This window comes from the organism of the source record quoted next (genome assembly GCF_019968955.1).
Source record: "MAG: Porospora cf. gigantea A chromosome Unknown PgA_NODE_13_length_79947_cov_347.407, whole genome shotgun sequence".
In the NCBI taxonomy this organism is placed as follows: Eukaryota; Apicomplexa; class Conoidasida; order Eugregarinorida; family Porosporidae; genus Porospora; species Porospora cf. gigantea A.
The window spans coordinates 64,847-79,947 of record NW_027151401.1 but is presented as its reverse complement, the minus strand read 5'-3'; the positions used below and the strand labels follow the sequence as shown (position 1 = coordinate 79,947).

The 15,101-nt window shown below is 56.1% G+C and overlaps 5 protein-coding genes across 10 annotated transcripts; 3 read left to right on the top strand and 2 right to left on the bottom strand.

The window, feature by feature from the left end:
• Positions 1–118: 118 nt before the first annotated feature.
• Positions 119–2,894, top strand: KVP18_001321 (uncharacterized protein; the record flags this gene model as incomplete). Of its 2 annotated transcripts, XM_067951224.1 has the most annotated exons (5): positions 119–428; positions 456–523; positions 550–1,225; positions 1,253–1,512; positions 1,539–2,894. In XM_067951224.1, 5 exons carry the CDS (start codon positions 119–121, stop codon positions 2,892–2,894), a joined length of 2,670 nt encoding a protein of 889 aa, XP_067812775.1. The 2 variants fall into 2 exon arrangements, with proteins under 2 accessions (XP_067812775.1, XP_067812776.1); XM_067951225.1 differs by having other exon boundaries at positions 119–523; positions 550–1,512; positions 1,587–2,894.
• An 11-nt stretch (positions 2,895–2,905) lies between these two features.
• Positions 2,906–4,657, bottom strand: KVP18_001350 (uncharacterized protein; the record flags this gene model as incomplete). The annotated part of the gene is made up of 1 exon (XM_067951284.1): positions 2,906–4,657. One exon carries the CDS (start codon positions 4,655–4,657, stop codon positions 2,906–2,908), a length of 1,752 nt encoding a protein of 583 aa, XP_067812829.1.
• A 68-nt stretch (positions 4,658–4,725) lies between these two features.
• Positions 4,726–10,417, bottom strand: KVP18_001329 (uncharacterized protein; the record flags this gene model as incomplete). 3 transcript variants are annotated; one of them, XM_067951241.1, is made up of 4 exons in its annotated part: positions 4,726–8,385; positions 8,414–9,499; positions 9,820–10,020; positions 10,049–10,417. In XM_067951241.1, 4 exons carry the CDS (start codon positions 10,415–10,417, stop codon positions 4,726–4,728), a joined length of 5,316 nt encoding a protein of 1,771 aa, XP_067812789.1. The 3 variants fall into 3 exon arrangements, with proteins under 3 accessions (XP_067812789.1, XP_067812788.1, XP_067812790.1); XM_067951240.1 differs by lacking the exons at positions 8,414–9,499; positions 9,820–10,020; positions 10,049–10,417 and having other exon boundaries at positions 4,726–8,280; XM_067951242.1 differs by lacking the exons at positions 9,820–10,020; positions 10,049–10,417 and having other exon boundaries at positions 8,300–9,601.
• A 22-nt stretch (positions 10,418–10,439) lies between these two features.
• Positions 10,440–13,573, top strand: KVP18_001330 (uncharacterized protein; the record flags this gene model as incomplete). Of its 2 annotated transcripts, XM_067951244.1 has the most annotated exons (3): positions 12,033–12,769; positions 12,798–13,231; positions 13,260–13,573. In XM_067951244.1, 3 exons carry the CDS (start codon positions 12,033–12,035, stop codon positions 13,571–13,573), a joined length of 1,485 nt encoding a protein of 494 aa, XP_067812792.1. The 2 variants fall into 2 exon arrangements, with proteins under 2 accessions (XP_067812791.1, XP_067812792.1); XM_067951243.1 differs by having other exon boundaries at positions 10,440–12,769; positions 12,798–13,350.
• An 18-nt stretch (positions 13,574–13,591) lies between these two features.
• KVP18_001359 (uncharacterized protein) lies at positions 13,592–15,080 on the top strand (the record flags this gene model as incomplete). Of its 2 annotated transcripts, XM_067951297.1 has the most annotated exons (3): positions 13,691–14,579; positions 14,606–14,824; positions 14,854–15,080. In XM_067951297.1, the coding sequence occupies 3 exons, from the start codon at positions 13,691–13,693 to the stop codon at positions 15,078–15,080; spliced, it is 1,335 nt and encodes a 444-aa protein (XP_067812840.1). The 2 variants fall into 2 exon arrangements, with proteins under 2 accessions (XP_067812839.1, XP_067812840.1); XM_067951296.1 differs by lacking the exon at positions 14,854–15,080 and having other exon boundaries at positions 13,592–14,617.
• Between the last annotated feature and the right edge of the window lie 21 nt (positions 15,081–15,101).

The following is a 15,101-nucleotide window of genomic DNA, read 5'->3' as shown; positions in this document are numbered from 1 at the left end:
TTCACACAACGCTAAAGCTGATCAGCCAGAAGTTCTCCTTTCGGCAGGACACGATATCTGTGAGTTGACAGGAGGCTCACGCACCTAGCACAACCCTGCTTACCTTCCCTGGTGTGGCATGCCACGCACTCCGGAGACGTCTCCCAATCTCGTGGCCGCTCTAAAGGCGCGTCGGGAACGGCACGTCCAGTCGGAGACCGGCACGCCTCGCAAAACCAGCGACCCTATAGGGCGGGTGCACTTTAGCGATATACGAGCGTTCTCCCTCTGCCGAAATGCCCGGCACGCAGACGAAACGGGGAAACGGGCTCGATGGCGTGTCAGTGCCACGTTGGAGGCCGAGACGTCGCAGTCGTCATCGGTTGAGATTTCCCTTGGCAGCTCTCGTGTCTCCCACGCAGTCAACTGGAGCGACATTCTGATGTTAGGTGAGTGGAGCACGTACCACTTCACAGACATGTACACCACTACCACGGATGTAGTCATGGACGTATTCTGCTCCGCTATCAGCAGCCCAAGTCCAGTGAGAGTCTGTCTGATTTCACACAGCGACCGCCCAACACCACTAAGCACAGGCGTCAGAAGTCTCCGGTGGGAGGAGCGATGAACGAGGCCGAGGACAATACTCCCACCGACGGCCTCTACGGAAGGGTCATAATTCCTCTGACAACTCTACTGCGGGGCAAGGAGTTCCGTACCGGCGCTACCGCGTACTTCCAACTCTACTTGCCAGGGTCAGAGAGGCCCCTACGCAAGTGGGTGCGCCCAGTGGTGGGATTTCAAAGCGCGGGTTGCCGGTACACTCCTTTCACCTTAGGCTATATCAGCCTGCACATCCAGGTGGAAAAGTACGTCAGTCCGGCATGGATCAGGTCGCTGTCAACGGTGCCGCTACAGTACTGGCAGCAGCCTTCCAACTTCGACCCGCAGAGCTTCGAAGCTGGCTTTTTGAGGATGGCCAACGCGCTGTGCACCATTCCTTTGTGGTTCCGCTGGTGCTTCCACTGGTCTAGCATTCGTAAAAACCGCGATCAGCACCAGTCGACTCGCTACGTGTTCCTACTTCTGGCCTTTCATGTTGTACTACTATACGGCCTCCTCTTCGTTTCAGTTCACCAGGTCCCGACTACTCTCGGTTTGCTGACCTTCACGCTGTCTCTTCTCTACGTCGGCATACCCGAGTCGTCTTCGGTGGTGCGGAAAGTTCCCGAGTCTAGTGATGCCAGTGAGCGGCTCCTGGGTGTTCATCCAGAATACGACGCCATCCACGATGATGAGGCCCGTGGAATCCTCGTTCGCGGGCGTCGCGCCATCTATCTGCAGAACCCTCTGCAACTCCATGACGTCGTGTCCGGCAACGACCCTATGGTGGAGGAGAACACCTTTGAGCGTCTAGGCTACTTCAGCCATAGGCATTGTGGTCAGTCGGCGCCATTCTCCGAGTTCGAAACGCCTTTCGGTATGCAGGCCGTACGCATTGAGGACCCTGAATCCTACTATAAAATGTTTCCAGTAGGGCAGGACAGCGGCAGACACAGATTTTCGCAGAGGCTAAGAATTCTGCGCTTCTCACCCAACTCTTGCAGAACCTCTGGTTTCTCTTCCAGATGCTCCAAATCACATCGCACCACATCGCAGCCGTCGGTGAAAAGCTGCGGTATGCCTTGTCGTGGCGAGATGCCCGCATGTCCGTCCTTGGATTCCTGATCATGCTGGGGTGGATCACGCTTGCCTCTGGTGTGCTGCAGATGCTCGTCATGGTGCCTGTCTGGTGTTTGCGAGGACTCCTCGCTGTGGTGGTGTACACTGCTGCCTTTGGCACTGACCCGGAAGCGCTGCGTACTTCCGTTCAACCATACATTCGCGACATGGCTGTTACGATGGTGCTCAATAACTCCGAGTCCATTTTTGTGGCGCTGGTGGCTCAGACGATGTGGGAGATAGGAGAGCCTTCTTTTGGCGAACTAAACGGACCCATTGACTGGCAGCCTCCGGATGCTGACTTCTCCTTCCCCGAACCACAACGCTCGTCTACGCTACCGCTGAGAACGGATCAGGAATCATCGTTCGTGTATGTGCTGCTGCTGAGATCGGTGGAGCTCCTACTGGTCATCCTCGCTGAGGTGAGCATGTACGCCGCACGTCTGATCCCTTGGAGTCTAGTGGTAGTCGTGTCTTTGGCAATGCGCCCGGTGAAAGGCCTTCTGTACGTGACCTACTCCTGGTGGATTCGAATTCCCGATCGCCGGGAATTGGAGCACCGCCTGATAGCGGAGTCACAGCAGGTGGACTTGGGGGCCAAGGTGCCCGAGGGAATTGACGGTGTCGAAGAGTACTTTGAAGTCCTGCTCAGAAAGAAGGGAGGTCGGTCCCGGAGGTCCGAGGATGACGCCCGATCGGCACGCTCTGAAGTCCTTCGCCACCTCTCCGAGGATGACGGCCGATCGGCACGCTCTGAAGTCCTTCGCCACCTCTCCCCCTCGCGATCACACCGGGGTTCCAGATCCGAGAAGGGTTCTAGGTCCGAGAGGTCCGATCAGGTCTCCATATCTGACCTGGCGTCCGCGCCCTCTCCTTCCGAATGTGTCGAAGAATCCGTCAGCGAGCAACTCGATGATGGACCAATCATAGTTCCCAACGGCCCGGATGTTTCATTGCGATGCGGCTGGCCAGACTTGTGCCACGCGGCATGCTGTTGTCCGCCGAAATCTTCCGGTGACTTGGATAGTGCTCACAGCTCGGAAGCGTTTTTTTACTTAAACGACAATCTCGAGGCCATTACGCGTCGTGACTCGACAGCACAGCCCCGGAAGCGCGATATCCCACGGCGATTTTTTGCAGAGTGCATGACTATTCCCCGTCGAAAAGGGACCAGCGTATCGAGTGATCATTAATCGTATTCACATTACCTCTCCCAGTAATGATACTCCGGGGAGTACATCTGGCTGGCAACGAAGGTCTGGAGCTCGTCAAAATTGTTGGTGTCGCATGGTAACACCTTCGACGTTAGCCCTTCCGCGTACGCTTGCATAATTACAGTAGCCGCAACCCCAGCAGATATATCTCGAATGTGACTCAAGGAGGGGTATACCTGGTTGTTAGCAAGGTGGGCTGGGGTCGTGCACTTCGTCAGCGCGATCGTGGCTGCTGTCACGAGGCTGTCGGTTATGGTGCGGGCTTCGCACAGCCACGTGCCGAACCCTAAACCAGGGAAGATGTAGAGATTGTTTCCCTGATTCGTAGGGTAGTTGCGGCCGTCATAAGTGGCAGTTCCCATTGGAGAGCCGGAGAGATGAATGCACGTGCCCTTGCTCCACTTGATGGCATCTTGCAAAGTGCATTCTGCTTTATTGGTGGGGTTCGAGAGAGCCATAATAATAGGACGCTGGTTGCATTGGGCTACCGTCTCCACTATCTTCTGATCAAAGAGCTGCGCCTGACCTGATAGACCCACGATGGCGGTGGGTTGCAATGTGCGGACCAGGTCAAGAAGGTCTCCGTTGTGGTCGATGTCGTGTCGCTGAAAAGCTCGTTTGAAGGACTGAAGGTCAGTTCTCGACTTCCCAATGAGTCCCTTGCTGTCAGCCATGTATATGCTCTCCTTGGCCTCCGCCTCAGTAAGACCATGAATAGCTACAAAGCATTTCACGATCTGGTCGGCAACGCCCACTCCAGCGGACCCCCCTCCGACAAACAGCAGCTTGTGTTCGGTTGCCGGCACGCCCGAGAGTCTCACCGCGTTGAAGAACCCTGCGGCAACTACCGCTCCGGTTCCTTGGATGTCATCGTTGAAACAACGGAGCTTGTTCCTATATTTATCCAGCATTGCAAAGCAGTGGTCGTTGGAGAAGTCCTCGAATTGGAGCAGGCAATCAGGCCACCTCTCATTTATGGCGGAGGTGATCTCATCGAAGAAATTAAAGAAAGTATCGTCGTTGCACCTCTGCTGGCGAAGGCCCAGATACAGCTCGTCGTTCCGATAGGTTTCGTTGTTGGTCCCGACATCGATAGTGATGGGAAGAATATTCGCCGGATGGAATCCACCTGCTGCTACGTAAAGACTCAGCTTGCCAATGGGGATTCCCATGCCGTTAATTCCTAGATCACCCAGTCCTAGAATGCGGGACCCGTCAGTGATCACGATCACGTCGACCTTTCCGTCCTGGGATTCAGTCCAGTTCGCAAGTATATCGCGCACGCGGCCCATATGGCGAAGCGAGATGTACATGCCCTCAGCCTGCCTGAACTCGTGGTCAAACTGAATGCAGGCAGCTCCTACCGTTGGTGTGTAGATGATCGGCATCATTTCCTCAAGATTCTGGACCACTAGGTGGTAAAAAAGAACCGTGTTTCGGTTTCGAATGTTACTGAGGTAGATATGCTTGTCAACAGGATCAGCAAAGCGATTGTACTGCCGCATCGCCCGTTTTACCTGGAGCTCCAGAGTCTCGACATGTTCCGGCAACAACCCCTCAATTCCAATCTTACGCCGTTCGATATCTGAAAACGCCGTGCCCTTGTTGTAGATTGGCGAGTACAATATGACTCTCGACGAAATCTTCTTGTTGGATGGGGAATGCTCATTGTGCTCCACCACTGGGAAGTGATTAGGTCTGTCGATGGACTTCGAGCGTAGATGTACCTTGAACTGCGGCATTCTGAGAAATTTCGGCTTCCTAAATTTGCGACTTGTGGGGTCGATAGCGATAGGTTTTGAGATAACGTTCACAGAACACTCTTCGGTATTGAACGGGGCGAGACAAGCACTATGAGGTGTCCCCCGCCGGCGTGGATGTCCAGAAGGTGCATCGGGAACTGGGAAACAGCCTGGGGCTTCCAGGTCAACGGAGTGTCTATTGGTGAATCTCGCCCCCAGACGAAGCACACTCCTCCAACGACTGCAGCCCCCCACGAGGCGAATGTGGAGAAGCTGATGCATGTCACAATGCGCCCAGCGAAGGCAGGGCTTCTCACCAGCTGCTTAGACCGTTTCAGGTCACCACAGCCCAAGAGGCCAGACGTATTGCTACCCGCAACCCAGAGAGATCCCTGCACGTCCAGCACGCCGATGGCCTTCCTCCCAGCAGCTACAGCTGCGGGCTGGCTGTTGAAGGCGGCGAGTGCGATCTTGCAGGTGGACGTGGAAAGGAGGACAGTTCTCTGGTCCTCGACTTGATCCGCGTAACTGCCAAATAGCCATACATTGCCGCAGATGTCAGTGCACACGGTTCCATCCTCCCCGCATGCCACCAGACTGAATAGTAACGCGTCAGGTGGCGGTTCGTCGTAGTAGGACGCAGCCACGCAGCAAAACAGGGTGGATTTGTGGGCTGAAATGTGCACGGGCTCAGATTCAGGTGGCAGGCGGAGCTCGCGTACACGGCTATCATCCTTCCACATGGCCAAGGGCACATCAAGCGGCACTTCCAAAATAAACACCTGTGTTGGCAAGGTCACCCGGCGACTAGTGCTCAGCCCCAGAGCTCCGGCGTCAGCTCGACCCCACACGAACATTGCACCGTAGTGACTGACGGCACATACATGCTCACGGCCGACTGCTAGGTGCTGAATGGACTCGGACATGGCGAGACGGCGAGGAGTGGAAGCGCTTTTTACCGAACCCAGCCCCAGAGCGCCCTCTGCACTGCATCCCCAGGAGAATAGGTCGCCATCGGATGTCTTCGCCACAACAAAGCCGTCGCCTATAGCCACCTGCTCCACGTTGACAATAGAGTGTACCGCTCTGACAGACCCCAGCAGGTGCACTGCGCCTTGCCGTACTACAACCGACATGGAAGGTCCCGCAGCAACCCCCGCCACGTCAGTATCCGGAAGAGGGAGAAGCTGCAGCTGGTCCAGTCGAGGGAATGCCTCGGAAGGGTAGCCCGTGCAGCCGTGTTCGTTACGCCCGACCACCCAAGCGCTTTGAGTTGCACGCTGGGTTTGAGAGAAACGGGTGATCCTCGTCAGTACTGGCATATGGCCCAGATGGAAGGAACTAATACGGGACCGTTGAATGTGCAGCTTCAGGTCCACTGTCAGCGGTTGCAACCCAACGTACTTAAGATCTAGAGAGGGGTTCTTGAGCACTAGCTCATCGCAGACGGGAAAGTCCCAGAGTTCCAGTCCTAAGAGATGCTGTCCGATTTGGTCTACAATAGAACCAGCAGTCGCCCGCAACTTCAGGTTCAGTCTAGCCGCTTGGTTGGCCGCCACGTCCACCAGCAAAGCACATAGCTCAGGCATGCGCACCTCTCTAGCTAGCACCACCGCCATCATGGACTTTGCCGCCAATCCCTGTCGGCCAAAACAGATATCCGGGCGTCCCGACTGCCGCACGTCGAGAGCTATCGATGTGAGGAGAAGGCCTAGCGCACGGGAGTGAGTTAGTACGCCATCATTGGACTCCTTCAAGTCCGATACCGCAGTAGTGAGCTTGGGGGGTGGAGCGCTGGACCTCCGACGATGGATATTTGGCTTTGTCAGGCGTCGGGATCGGCGCCTGACGGGCCGCTTTTCCTCGAGGGCGTCTACATGTACACGGAATATCAGCCACAAGGATTCGGCAAGGTAGAACTGCGAGAGCAGCCTCATCGGCACTAGGTGGTTATTGGTGTAGTCGCTAAGTAGAGACGCTACAGGGACCAGGTGGTTGAACAAGTGAGACAACGCTGTCTTGGCGATGATGATGTCATCAAGACCTGGAGGGTTGACAAACCAGTCAACGATGATGTGCAGACAAGTTTGCAAGGACATGAACGCCCGAACATACCGAATGTTGCCAAGGGAGTGGCAAGGCATCACAGGTAGCAGCTCGAGGAAGCAGCCCTGCTTCGACTCCGACACGCGGGGAGAGTCGCCCGTGAGCTCGTGTTCGAATCCAGGCGGACGCCAGAACTCCAACCTTTGATTCAGAACGAGGATCTTCGAGACGATAGTGTCAGATGTCAAGTTCGCAGCGGAGATCACACGTTTGATTTCTGACGAAACGTAGAGATGCAAGTGTTTGAAACCCTTGGCGCTCAGGGGGACAGCTCGTTGAGGACACCCCATCCACTGGTTGCACTGGTGGCCTTCCTTCAATGGCTGTTCATCGGCGAATTTCCGATGTTCGTATTGAACTGAGAGGCGTCGGCTAAAACTACCTCTTCGAGATTGTTGGGCAGGTGGCTTGTGCAGAAGGTTATACAGCTGGTTCTCCATGCTACCCCGGTCATCAATGACGACGCTGGGATCGTGCATTAAAAGCCGATACAGGCATTGTTTATTGAGCTCTACACCCAGATAGTGAGCCAGGCACTGCGCGAAGCAGTATGGCCGTCTGGGTGGCTCCTCCAGCAGTCTATCCACCGTGTCGGGGCAGAAGGTTAAAACGGGCAAGAACGTGACGCATACGATGACATCGAGCCACAGGGCCACAGAAAGGCTCTCTGCGGCGGAATCCAAGTTGGGGTCCTGCGTCACATCATTGCTGAACATCTGATACATGACTACCTCCAGCACAGACGTCACCACGTTATGCCAATCTGCTTCGCGTGAACGCGTTGCTTCCTGCAGGGCGACCTTCTTTATGGCCTTCGTAACGATTTGACAGGCCAGTAGCTCCTTGAGATACCGCTTGGCGCAAGGTGTTCCCTTGACTCCGTAGGACAGGTCGCTGGTCAATAGCAGGTACAATTCCCATATCGTCCAGCTCTCATGGAGGCCGTGATGACCAACGATTTCAGAGAGGCTTCCGGGGCCGAGTTCACTTATAGGTAGCTTCAGCAACGCCTCCACCAGTGTTACCAAAGCAGCAGGCAGATGCCCGCACGCAACAGTCGTCGCGCTCTCGGAAACCGAGATGTCGAAGCTGCATACCGCCGGGAATATAACGTACTCGGGACCCCACAGAGAAGGCTGCCAAAGAGGACCTCCCCAGCGACGCCGTTCTCGAGTTCGTAGAGTTGACAGCTCCGATGAGGTTGGAGGTCCCTTGACTGTGTATATGACAACGTTGTGCCCCAGTAACTCCACCGTCGTCTCGAGATGCCGTTCGACCGCCTCACAGAAGTCATGTTCTAGGATTGGAATGAAGAGTTCCACGTCGTCGACTGGCTTGTCCAGATCCCGCGCCAGCACCCGTGCCAAATCGAGGTGGAACTCGACGATCCGAGGGCATTTCTGAAGCTCCCGTGCACAGACCCCCTCAGGAGTAACGTGCACGACGAAGGGTCTCACGCGAGGTAGTGCCTTCGCAAAGGTCTCCAGATCATCCGCAGAGGCAGGCCTTCCGCCCATGCGATACCGATACACCCAGTCAATATACCCGGAGCGCAGGAGAGGCTTCTCTGGCAGACGAATCCAGGAATCGTCGACAGAGATCGACTTGATTAAGGCCCTGCTCTGAGTGGCAGCACCGCCGTGTACCCACATGTTTCAGATTGCTTTGGAACTGCTCTGACGACGTAGCGCAGACGTCTGCCGGAATCCCTACAGACATGAAGCACACAGCGACGGCGTCTTCTGCTGAGAGGAACGGAGAATCGCCTACAATAACACGCGGAGAGAAAAGCGTGCTGACTCCATTGGTGTTAGGTACGCAGGGGAAGAGTCCAGCATCGTTAGACCACCCGCAGAGTACTTCATACTGCTTGCGAGTGAACTGCACCGGAAGACTGGGGACGACCTTTTGGAGCGATTCCATATCTACAAGAGGGCACGCATGCACGCGAACGCCGTTACGGTCCATGGCGACATGCAGCGCAGACGGTGGGCGGTCGCGGTCAAAGAGCAGCCGCTTCCCAGAGAGAATCTCCCTTCGAATTCGGTTCCAGTGCGATGTCGAGTCCACACGGCGAAAGACGACACCAGCCAGTTGGAAGCCCAGGCGGCCGCAGTTAAGCAGTACCTGCGCGCCTCCAGTGGCCTGGTTCCGTCCGAGCTCCCGGAGCGTGCGCGTATAGGCGGGTTTGGTGGTGGTCAGGTTGGAGCGAGATAAGGAGTGGGATAAGGAGCGCTTAGGCGACTCCAGATCAAATGACGATGGTGGCGCCAGCACCGTGGCAAGGGCCTTCCTGCCTAAGGGGGAACTAAGAAGGACGGCCACCACCACGGTGAGCCACTCTAGATCCTCCCCAATGACAGCAAGTCTAGTCGTTTCCAGCACTAGATGCGCCAGGAGCTCCTTGGCGAGAGACGCAGGCAAGACGGGTCTCTCCAAAGCCGCGTCGATAGCGGCGCGTGCCTCGACGCAGCTCTCCCTCGCCGCCAGCCACTCCCGTAGCCAAGGACGCGTGGGAATCGCTCTAAGAGTGTTGACGACGGCGTCGAACTCATAGGCCCTATCCTCAAGCCCTCTGCTGGAGTATATCAGCCAGTTGAGTGACTCCTGACATATAGTGCTATGGCCGAGAGAAACTGCCTCCTGCAGCATCTGCGTAAAGTCGACGACGTACATTTCCTCCTGATCGGCAACTCGAGACTCTGCTTGAGCGCGCGCCGCCAATGCAAGTAACGGCTCCGGGATATTAAGGGCGCGGGCAGCTTGCGAAGACCTCCACCGGATCTCAAATACACCACGTGCGGCAACGTCAACAGGTTGGGAATACGTACAGCCCATCTTTCTCAGGAATCTTGGATTTTGTTAAGTTACCATCACCGCGGAGCACAGCATGCACAGGAGGGAGGATGGGGCGGCCGGCTGGGGTCCTCGTACCATGCGCTGTCCTCAGATTCGGAGGTCCAGACTGACGATCGTAACGATCGACGACGCGGCAGTAACCATTCGAACAGCCGACCGCTGTTACGGTCATGGTCGCCGCTAGAACGCCGACCTACTGTAGATAGTCTGAGTGTCTCGAACACTGGCGGCGGAGGCGACTCAGACACCGTATTTTCGCTTTCGGTTTCTGCCTCTGAACATTCAGAAGGTACCCGTGTTTGATCTCCTGGGAGGTATGGTAGTGACAAGGAAACGCTCTGCAGCAGATCAGGGTTAGGTCCCTTTTGCTGACCCAGGTTAATGAGCACATCGTAGAACTGCGTGAGCGTTGCCGTGATTTTTCACCTCTTTGGGTTGCCAGAGGTTAAGAACTCCGTGCTCCATGCCCAATGACGGGGCGTCCTCACTTGAGCTGGACTCCTCCTCCTCGTACAGGATCCGAAGGCCCTCTAAAATGGCTCTTCTCTTCAACAACTCATCCTTCGCGTCTTCAATGTCTTTTGCCCAGCACGATTCCACAATGGTTACTACGCAAAAACCAATGAGAGACGATACGGCCATCAACGCCACCGCCATTTCAAAACTATCGTCAGGGTCAGACCAGTTACCGTCCGTAGTTGCACTCGCGCTGTGCGAGGCTCTCAAAGTGTAAGGAAACGGGGTGGTGTCAGCGTTGACGCCGACAAGCAAGAGGCACCAGACGCGCCGTTGCATATATTCGAGGAAATAATCCTCGATGCCCATGCGGAGAAGGCTCTTCGGCCGGCCAGAGGACTCTCCTGGGAGGACGCTGGATACACAGGTGACGGAGTCTGTCGCTGCCTGCGTGGCGTCACGGTCGGAGTTCGAGCGGCACATCGTCAAGTTGACTGATGCCGTTCTCCAAGGACGTGAGCGTGATGTCGTGGAGGCGGTGTACCGAATTATCAACGATACTTCCCTCAGCACTGCGTCGAGAGCGTTGGCTGTGGAAGCATTGGTTGATGTGGGAGACGTGCACTATCCAACGCTGGCTGTGCTTGCTGGACACAGACTACTCAAGCTTCTGGTATCGCAAGTCAAAAGGCCATCACTCTTCCTGGGTCGCCAAGCTGACATCAAGGCGTGGCAGGAGACCGCTGCGAAGGCCATACTTCACTGGAGCCAGCAACACAGTCGTTGTCGGACGACCGAGGCTAGGGCATTTGCTGCTGCAGCGCAATCTATGCGCGCAGGAAACACGGCTATCTCCAACCGTGCGGCAAAGGCCCTGTCTCACCCCGCCACTGCAGATCCAACACCCGCGAGCCGAGCGCGAGTACGGAATCCGGCGGAGGTCATCACGGAGGTGGAATCTTTTTTGCGAAGTGCTTTCGTTGGTTCAGAGGAGCAGAGGCAAGCCAAGGGAAGATATCTAGGAAAACGCTTACAGATGGCTGCCAACCTGTGTCTGGACAGCGACGACATAGCCCAGTTCGAAACCGTCTCGCGGTTGACAGAACAGCTGAACTTTGCGATGTCCAGGCCCGCACTGGAACCTCCCGAAGCCTCTGACAGTCCACGCCGAAACGTACCCAGCCCATCTGTCCGACAGGCGTCACGTGGTGCTCTAGGAAGCCAATGTGCCCCCCCTCACTCACAGAGGTCAACGGCAGGACCTGCTGCACCGGCAGGACCTGCTGCACCGGCAGGACCTGCTGCACCGGCAGGACCTGCTGCACCGGCAGGACCTGCTGCACCGGCAGGACCTGCTGCACCGGCAGGACCTCCTGAACCGGCAGGACCTCCTGAACCGTCAGTGTGCGATTCCGCGTTACATGATCCGTTTGCGATCGTGGATGAACCTGTATTGGATCCGTTTGCGATCGTGGATGAACCAGTATTAGACCCTTTCGTACGTAGAAGTATGGGTGCCGAAATGATCGAGGGTAGCAGTCCAAGGGCATCGGGGTCATGTCCTTCTGCTGGGAGGTCGTCTGCTGCATCTTTGGTGGAGATGTGTGGGCTATTGAGTCCGTTCTCTGAGACTCCGTCGAGGTCTCCGCAAACACGTCCTTCGTCCAGACCGAGCAGAACGGTGGCATCGCCTCCTGCACGTCCTATCGGAAGCATCGTGCAGCGGGCGCAGAGGCGTTCGCCAACTACTCCTCGGACACCCACTATACATCAACCCGATCTTTCAGCACCCGCCTCCTATGCGGCAAGCCCTGCATCCAACCCTGTATCGAACCCTGTATCGAATCCGGTCTCTAACCCTGTGTCCAACCCCACATCGAGACAGCCAGCGGTGGAGTTGGACGCCACGGTAGCCTCGTCGGGGTGGCACCCTTGTTATGACGTGCCCGCGGCGATGGCGGAATCAAGAAAACGTGTCGCCAAGGACCCCTTCTCCAGCTGGAAGTCGTCACCCGTAAGAAACGAAGGCAGGACTCTGCAACAGGAAGCCGTGGTGGGCCAACTGAAGCGGGAAATGAGCGAGAAGGAGTCTCTTTTGAGGGAGGCGCTGGCCAGCCTTGACGCGCTGAAGTCCGATATGACTTCACTGCGGCTGCAAATGGCCCAGAGTAAGCAAGGGGTGGAACGCGAGCTATGGATGGAAGAGCAGCAACGTTCTCAATGTTTGCAAAAGGAGCTCGACGGTGTGGTCGCCACAGTAGCTGTCCAACAGGAAAGGATTCATGATCTCTCCTCTGGTTACACACAAGCTACCAAGGATCTCGAGAAGTTGCGACGTATCGTGGGGAATCAACGCAAACCACCGACAGCCAATGAGCGGCGCGGAATCCAGCCCCGTGGCGCCTCGCGTGCGTCAACGCATCGGAGCCCAGCACGTCTGAATGGAGGTGACCCCGCAGACGTAGCCCTGTACCATGTGACTCCGCGAAAGGAACCTCCACCATTACGATCTGCGTCTGCCGCGTCTCGCCCTCTGGAGCGCGTCGCCTTGCGACAGACTGGTGCGACGAGGGTGGCTACCGAGAGGGTGGCTACTGAGAGGGTGGCTACTGAGAGGGTGGCTACCGAGAGCCGGTGCGGTCCGCCACTGATCACAGAAGCCACATCATTGGAAACGGGTACACTGGACAGGTGAGTTATACAGCCTTAATTCACGCAGTCTATTGCGGTTATTGCAGCGCGATTCAGGAATACTGTACCGTGATCAAGCTCTGGAGATTGGCTTGGCTCTGGAGAGACGTGAAATGGCCTTCGTCATACATCTCTACCTCGGCAATCTGACTCCTTCACCGTTTTCGTCGTTGCAAACAAATCTGGAATCGCAGAACCCAGATAGCGTACCATGGGAAGCTGTAGACAACCCCACGTACATCCCTCCTCATGGGCAGGTCCGGCAGACTTTCATTGTGAAATCTCTGGCTCCGTTCGACTTTCTGCCCATCTTTCGCATCGCATTCGTTTTTTCAGATGCCACCGCATTCAGACTATCGCTGCACATGCCACTGGCGGTTTCTCGGTTTCTAGAAGGCTGGGCACTGGACTTACAGGAGATCGCTGTTTTGTGGGAGAGCACCAAGTTCCGGCTCCGCCATAGTGAGCGGCCCTTGCCTGCCAAACACAGCTACCGTGTGCGTGCCGTTACGGCGCGACCTAGAGTCTTTGCTGGCCATTGCCCAGTGCGCGAGCATGTCGGGAGCGCTCCTGCTGCATGAGGGCGTAGACGACAATGAGACCTTGGTTTTTGTTGGTTGCTATCCACCATCAGACGTGGATTACGTGGAGGTTTCTGCCGTCATCGCGAAAGTTCGATTGTGCTCGGGTCGCAAACTGCGAGTGGATGTGCGTTCAGACTCTCAGGTCCTTGCTACGGCCACATCGAAGCTTCTGTCATTGTTACTTGGTCTACCTCCTTCATCGTTAACCAGTGTGTACTAATTCAATTTACCGGCAAAAATGCCTTCCTTCACGGATATCTTTCTTCCTTGGAGGCAGAAGATACAGGAGACGGAACCGGCCAAAGAAACCACTTATCCCTGTGTATCGGTGCCGCAAATGACAGCAACGATTCTCCAACCTGTAAAGAGCTCCCGGGCTGCCGTCGTCAACCCCGCGTTGGTCTCGCACTCCTACCCTCCACGTTACTACCCCAGCCGCCCACCTTCCAAGCATGTGGCCCAGAGACCAAACAGGCAGGTGCCGCTTGTCGTGCCCCCGCCCCGCAACGAAAGCAGACAGGTAGTGGCAGGGCCGATGAAGTTCCAAGCCAAGGATATTCCTACCCTGCGCCCGTTATGGCCTGAGAGAGCGCAGGTGGAGAGCCTACGCACGGAGTTGGGCCAGCTGGAGAAGAAGGTCGTTGCAGCTGCGGACCGGCAGGAGTTGTCGGAAAGAGAAGACATCTTCTGGAAAGAGAAGACATCGAGCAGCCTGAACCGTCTCCAGTGCTCGCTGGGTGACGTGACCGGCACTGTGTCTACTCATACCGAGCGTCTGGTGGACTTGGAGAAGATGTTAGATATGCTGCCAGCCTTCCGCGGCGGAACCTCTGAAGAGAAGTACGAGATGGTCGATATCGCGGTACAGCAGCTCACCAACAAGGTCGAGTGCCTGCTCTCTAACATGTTTGCCGAGAAGGAGACCAACCACAAGCTTTTGGAGATCCTCAAGAAGCAATACGAGGAAAGCGTAGGCCAGGAGGCCAAGATTGTAGCGCTGAATGAACAGCTGGAGCGCTACCAGGCGCAAACACTTCCCAAGTTGGAGGTTGTCGACCGCGCTCCCGTCTCGGACATGCGAGTGTTTGGAGGCGGGTATGTGGAGAAGAATCGTTGTACCCGCTCATTTTCGCGGGTCGCAGACAACATCTTGCTGTTCGGCGTGCTATCCGTGGAGGGCTCAGATTCCGCAGATGCCAGCCTGGAACTAGCCCAACATATTCAATGTGAGAACTGTCAAGTGTGGACACAGGTGGGAAGGTGAGCAATCACGACGAGTTGCTCACCCTGCCTTTCTCGGGAATGGATGAGCTGGGCGCTGACGTCCGGGTGAGTGTAGCATGGGGAACTCGGAGCGGCAGTACGGTCGTTCTAGCGTCTCTGGGTCATTGCAGTGGTCGGGTGGTCTCATTCTCGGATGTCGAAGGTTTGGCGATGATGAGAGACGACGGTCGAGTGGAATCGTCCTCTCGTAAGAGCCCACCCAATCCTCAAATGCAGCCTATCAAGCGGGTGTTGTCCCTCCATCTCCCGACTTCCAAGTGCATAGATTTACTTCACCTGGTGGGATTGCTGTCCTTGGGAACGCTGCCTTCTGGGAAGCACACGACGACGCCGCATTCGAGGTTTTCATGCGGCGCTGCAACAAGACGGACACCGTTTTCAACTTTAGGTGTGAGGACGCCGAAGGCAGAGAGACGATGGCTGTTGTTGTCCGCATGCAATGACATGAAACGGAATTGGCGAAT